This window comes from Chaetura pelagica, unplaced genomic scaffold (genome assembly GCF_000747805.2).
Source record: "Chaetura pelagica isolate M959 unplaced genomic scaffold, ChaPel_1.0 scaffold265, whole genome shotgun sequence".
Taxonomy (NCBI): Eukaryota; Metazoa; Chordata; class Aves; order Apodiformes; family Apodidae; genus Chaetura; species Chaetura pelagica.
The window spans coordinates 687,839-693,353 of NW_009953449.1; the positions used below are offsets into that span (position 1 = coordinate 687,839).

The following is a 5,515-nucleotide window of genomic DNA, read 5'->3' on the forward strand; positions in this document are numbered from 1 at the left end:
GAAAGGTAGGCAGGGAGGGAGGGAGGGAGGCGGCAGCCGCTCGCCGGGAGGGATGCCCGGTGGCCGCGTCCGAAGCTCAGGGGTCGGTCTGTTCTGCTTTCCTAGAACTGCTAGAGGATGGCTTTGGCGAGCACCCTTTCTACCACTGCCTGGTCGCGGAAGTGCCAAAAGAGCAGTGGTCGCCTGAAGGTGAGGCTTCCCCGTGCTTACTTTTAGATGCTAAATGCGCGAGAGCCATCGCAGCCTTAGTGTTGCCCGTTGTCCGTGAGGTCCCACCGGTGACTCGGGTCAGGAGGAACAGGCTGACTGTTAATTGCAGTAACCTAGTGATGCTCTGCTGCAGTAGTTGCTAATGCTGGAGGCGTGGGAAGATCAGGTGTAACATAACGTGCTTGACTCCAAGTAATTAAATGGCTTTTCTTGTTTGACCCTGACTTACCATTATGTAATCCTGTTGAATCACATTTTTTTCTTTAATTTGTCCCCAATCTTCAGGTTACAGTCTCTAGCTTCGCCATGTACATGGCCCTTCTGTGTACATGGATGGGCGGGGAGGTAACTAAAAGATCCGTTACACAATAAAGTAGATGATCATAATATGAGGTAAGGTCTACAGGGGCAAGTGCTATTGCCAAACCTTTGCAACAGACACGATAGATCAGAAATCTGTTTGCACGCTTCTCTTGCAGTATGTGCAGAGTGTGGCAGGTGTAGTTAAAACACATAAATAACTCATGGTGTAGGTTTTAAGTGGGCTGCTGTTGGAAGAGTGTTTTCTCTTCCCTCTTGAGCCACAGAATTGCAATTGAAGTTGCAGCTTTCCTTACCTTGACTTTATGCTGCTTAAGGTAAAGAAAAGAATTTGGTGCACTCAGTGGAAGCATAAGTTGAGGTGCTGGAAATGCTGCTGTTTGAAGGTGGCCTGTGAACATGCCTGCTCACCCAGTAGTAGTTCCTGAGGAATATACATTAAAAGAGCAGTGTTCTTTAGTGTTGATAGACTGTTTTGGTTGCTAAGGAAGCAGAGTTGAGGCAGTCTTCTAGGCTGTGAACTGCTGTGTAAAGCTCTTGTATTCCAGAATGGAAGCACTGATATATCAGTAGGGTATGCGTTTGTAGAAGAAAAAGCCTTGTGTTCAGCACTTACTGTGATAATACTTTTGAGGACTTCAGGACATGGCAAGGGCCGTTTTCGTTCTGTTAGGTTGGTACGAGTCTGTCAGAACTCGTACGTTCAGTTGTGTGCTTACCTGCAAACTTCATTCTTAGTTCTAAACTAATAGCAAATGTCTGCATGTCACAGAGAAATCTGTATGTTTAAACATGCATGTAAGACTCAGTGTTTTGCCTTGAAAGTTCATAGTAGCTGAAGTTACACCTTTTGTTTCAGGACACTGCATTGTGGGCTTTGCCATGTATTACTTCACTTATGATCCATGGATTGGAAAACTGCTGTATCTTGAAGATTTTTATGTGATGGCTGAGTATAGAGGTATGTATTAGGATCAGATAGGTTGCTTTTTATAGGGCTTTTTTAGAATTAACTTAGTTTCTTGTGTGATGGTTTTTCTTATAGGACTGGGCATTGGATCAGAAATTCTGAAGAACTTGAGTCAGGTATGTACTTGCTGTTCTAACTGCATGAGAGCTGCTCCTTCAGCACTGCTTGGAATTAAAGGAAGTGAAAGGACATGAGATGGCTTTAAAAAATTGTAATAGCATGTGCTGATATAACTGACGAATGAACTTGATGACTTTTGGTGATACACAGTTGCCAAGTAGCCTCACCAGTTCTTACTGGGCTTGTCATCTGGGGCTGTTTGAAACGTGTTGCACACTTTTGCAGGTCGCTGTGAAGTGCCGCTGCAGCAGCATGCACTTCCTGGTTGCAGAGTGGAATGAACCATCCATCAGGTTCTATAAGAGAAGGGGTGCCTCTGATCTGTCCACTGAGGAGGGGTGGAGGCTCTTCAAAATCGACAAAGAGTATCTCTTGAAGATGGCAACAGAAGAGTGAGAGATTATTCCAGCGAATCAATTATTTCTGCGAATATCTATGCTCTCTGAATAAACTCCTCCTTGCTTTCTGTGTACAGTTTGTAGTGGAATAAAGTAGTGTGGATGCTAATAATGAAAATGCTATGCAGTTGTGGTCATAGAGTACTGTGATCTGGAGTCGAGGCACCTGTGAAGTTGAGTCTGTGCTTGTATGCATCCTTTACCAGTGTGGGCTTGTAATCTTTGTATATGAAAACTTCATTCTTGTAAGTGTCATTCAAATGTGTACAATGTACACACTGGTAGGGTTTGTTTTAATTATTGCCTTTTATAAAAATAAATAGTTTTCACTTCATGTCAGTAGTTTGGACTTTAATTCTTGCAAATTCTCAGTTTTCAGTGAGGTAACTTACAACTTAGTAAGACTCCCATTCACCCATACATTTTCACAAGGGAAGCATGATTTACCACAGCCTCAGAGAGGTCAGAGGTGCACTTCTGTGCCTGTAGGACCCAGTGGTGAGATTCTGCATTGTGCTGAAGCTTGAGAGCTTGGAGGGGTTTGAGAACAGTCTGCTACTTGTGTGGTGCAACAGCATTCTGTGCAAGTGAGCATAATTGGGAGTTACAGTTGGTTCTTTTAGAGTCCTGTATTTGGGCTGCTGTTCTCCACTGTCTAGAGAGCAGCTCCAGAAAAATCTGAGCTTGTGGTGTTGCCTCCTTGGGACCTTCAGTTATCTGCAGAGCACCTCGGTGTTCATAGCCCTGAAGAGAGGGGGGCACCTAGCTGTAGCTTAAAAGCAAATTACAAAAATAGGTTTTGAGTAGTCAGCAGTAGGAGAACACTATAAACCACAAAAAAACCTCCCTTATGTGAGTCTTAAAACAACTGAACTTAAATCCTCCTGGTAATCTGGATTTATGGACATGATTTCAGATACTGCACAGAGTTTTCACATGCTTCTGTGCTGTGGTGGTGAGCTGCCTGTAATCAAGTGTGTATTAAACAGTGAGAAACTTGTTCTCTGTATTTAAACCTTTGTACAGCAGTCATTGAAAACTGCTGCTCATCAACTTTTAAATCAGCTGAGAAACGAACCTGTGAGCTTTGTGACAGGTACTGTGTCTGCCTTTCTCAGAAGTTGATGGTGAAAGTGGGTAAAACTGCAGGTTTTGTGCCATTCTCCTCTTGCTCTGCAGTAACCCCGCAATAAAAGGCTTTTGGCCAGCACTGCTTTCACTCCAAAGGGAAGGAAGAGATTTAATTGCCAAGTAACATGCACTGGTTTAAATAAAACAAGGTTTTAAACTGATTTTGATCACTGTGTAAATCTTGTGTCACCTGGAAGATCTCTCCCCATTCTGGAGAGCACAGACTGCTTCAACAGTGGTTAACCCCACTTTAATTTAAGAACAAGATGTTCCTCTGCCTAGCACCAGCAGCAGGTTGTGCAGGGCATTTAGCATGAACCTATTGTTGTTTTCTGTTGTTTTGTTTTTAACTAAGGTGGAGGCAGCTGTGTGCCAGCTCTGCCCAGGTGTGAGAGATGGCTGTCGGCTGCTGCCGCAGGATTGAGAAAACCAGTAAGAAATACAGGATCTCTTGGAAGAGAGCAGGAGGCAGCTTATGTCCAGGTAGCTGTCTGGATAAACACAGGCTGAACTGAGTCCAGAATCTGTTGCATAAATTATCCTGATACAGCAGATCAGGTTCTGCATAAGAGACAGGCATTTCCAGACACTCCCCATGTCTGCTCAGCACCTCAGTCATGAGGCCGTTCATACCAAGTGCAGGAGACTGAGGCTCAAATCCCTCTCCTGCCTGAGGGGAACAGAAATGTTTCTCACTGGACAGTACATTTACTGCTAGGCTACAAACTGCCCTACTTGCTCTTGCTGAGCCTCTACTCTTCTGCAACTCCTTAGGGCAAAGGAGAGGTGAGAATAAGCCCCCCCGATGAGCCAGCCCAGTAACTAGAGCTGAGGGTGTATGGCAAGGATGGTGTGGTCTCCAGCAGCTCTCACTGAGCTACAGTAACCTACTCATGGCCCTCGGTCCTAGTAGGATCTGTTTGAAACAGAGATTCTGTTCTGCAGTTATTTTGAGCTGGTTCTTTTGGCTCTACATATCACTCCAGAAGGTGACTACTAGTAGAGCAGTTTAAGAATATTTTTGTTTTCAAATTAACAGTTCATTAGATATCTAGGACAGACCTGCTTAAATCTCAGGCTCCAGACTTCTGGAGCACAATAAGGCTATCAAAGCTGCAAGACTGAATAGAGCAAGCTAACTAATTAGGCATTATAATTAGGAAAGTACACAGCTTAGTCAATTTTTCAATCAATTTAAAGTTTATTGTATCTTGTTCATCATCCTCTGCCAGTGCAGTTTACCACTGCCTTTTCCAAAATGAATTCTGCTGAAATAGAATCACAGGGAGTCACAGAACACAAGTGAGGCAGTGCTAAATGCGAAGGCCTTTTCTGGCCAACTTTTTAAACATTCACCCATGAATGACAAAAAAGACAAGGACTAGCCTTTCAAAGGTGCCTTTCACTGAGATTCTACTAAGAGCTGGGGTTTGTAGAACCAGCAGAAATATCCTCACAGTTACAGTAACAGACTCTTAACAGACTGATGTGGCAATGCCATGGCTCAAGAAGAGACCAATTTTAATTTCCCTCGACAACTTTTCCTCAAGTTACCAGGGGACAAAAGTGACTCTGAAACTACAACTGGGATGTACAGCTCAGTATTTTCTACAGGTTTAGACACGGGAGAAGCCTCCCCTGGTTTGACTTTCTCCGCTCCCAGGGTCAGGGTCCCACTGCCAAGGTGCAGTGCGGGCGTGTGATCGGGGCTTCGAGCTGGTCACTGGTGTCACACCAGTGGGAATCTGTCACAGCACAGGCACAGGACTTGCGTGGGGCCTGCAGGTATGTCAGTCTTCTGTGTCACCTTGTTTGCCTCCGGGGAAGAGTTAGAGAGCAGGGTTACATCAGCACTGATAGCATCTCTGGGGCGGTGAGGTGCGAGCATCCTCCTTGCTCTCCCTCTCAAGCTCATGACCCGGGAAGTTCTCCCCGCGATGAGTCAGCCAGCAGAAGGCTTGGCTATCGCAGCATTCCCGCGTTCCCAGCGGGTGGGGACGGGAGGGTGACCGGGAGCGCAGGGCTCGGCACCGGCACCGGCTCCGCGCTCCGAGCGCTCCGAGCCGCGGCCGCAGCGGCGGCGGGGAAAAGGGCCCTTCCATCTGCCTAACTTGAGGTTAAACATCACAGGTGCAGGAAAAGCAGCCCTTCTCCCTCCCCTCTGCTTTTAAAGGGCCTTTGCTCCCGATGCCATGCAAAAAGCCAATGCAAACCTTTCCCCCCGAAGAGCACGTCAGGGCTTTCCTGCACAGGGCGCCCTGTCCCGGGGGCCCTGCGGCCCCGGAGCCCGCCCGGCCGAACGCGGGGCTCTCACGGGCGCGGCTGCGGGGGAAGCACCGGCTGCGGGAGGAGCGCTCAGGAGCTG

At 46.6% G+C, this 5,515-nt stretch overlaps 1 protein-coding gene across 1 annotated transcript; it reads left to right on the top strand.

The window, feature by feature from the left end:
• The first annotated feature begins 96 nt into the window (after window positions 1-96).
• On the top strand, window positions 97-2,353 carry SAT1 (spermidine/spermine N1-acetyltransferase 1). Its single transcript, XM_009998486.1, has 4 exons — window positions 97-189; window positions 1,391-1,492; window positions 1,577-1,617; window positions 1,847-2,353. The coding sequence occupies exons 2-4, from the start codon at window positions 1,414-1,416 to the stop codon at window positions 2,015-2,017; spliced, it is 291 nt and encodes a 96-aa protein (XP_009996788.1). The 5' UTR covers window positions 97-189; window positions 1,391-1,413; the 3' UTR covers window positions 2,018-2,353.
• The last annotated feature ends 3,162 nt before the right edge of the window (window positions 2,354-5,515 follow it).

Excerpts from the sequence above, each read along its gene's own strand:
- SAT1 (XM_009998486.1), top strand. The coding sequence starts at position 1,414 with ATGTATTACTTCACTTATGATCCATGGATTGGAAAACTGCTGTATCTT. Across the intron at positions 1,493-1,576 it reads TGTGATGGCTGAGTATAGAG|GACTGGGCATTGGATCAGAA; the intron begins GTATGTATTAGG and ends TTTTTCTTATAG. Across the intron at positions 1,618-1,846 it reads TTCTGAAGAACTTGAGTCAG|GTCGCTGTGAAGTGCCGCTG; the intron begins GTATGTACTTGC and ends ACACTTTTGCAG.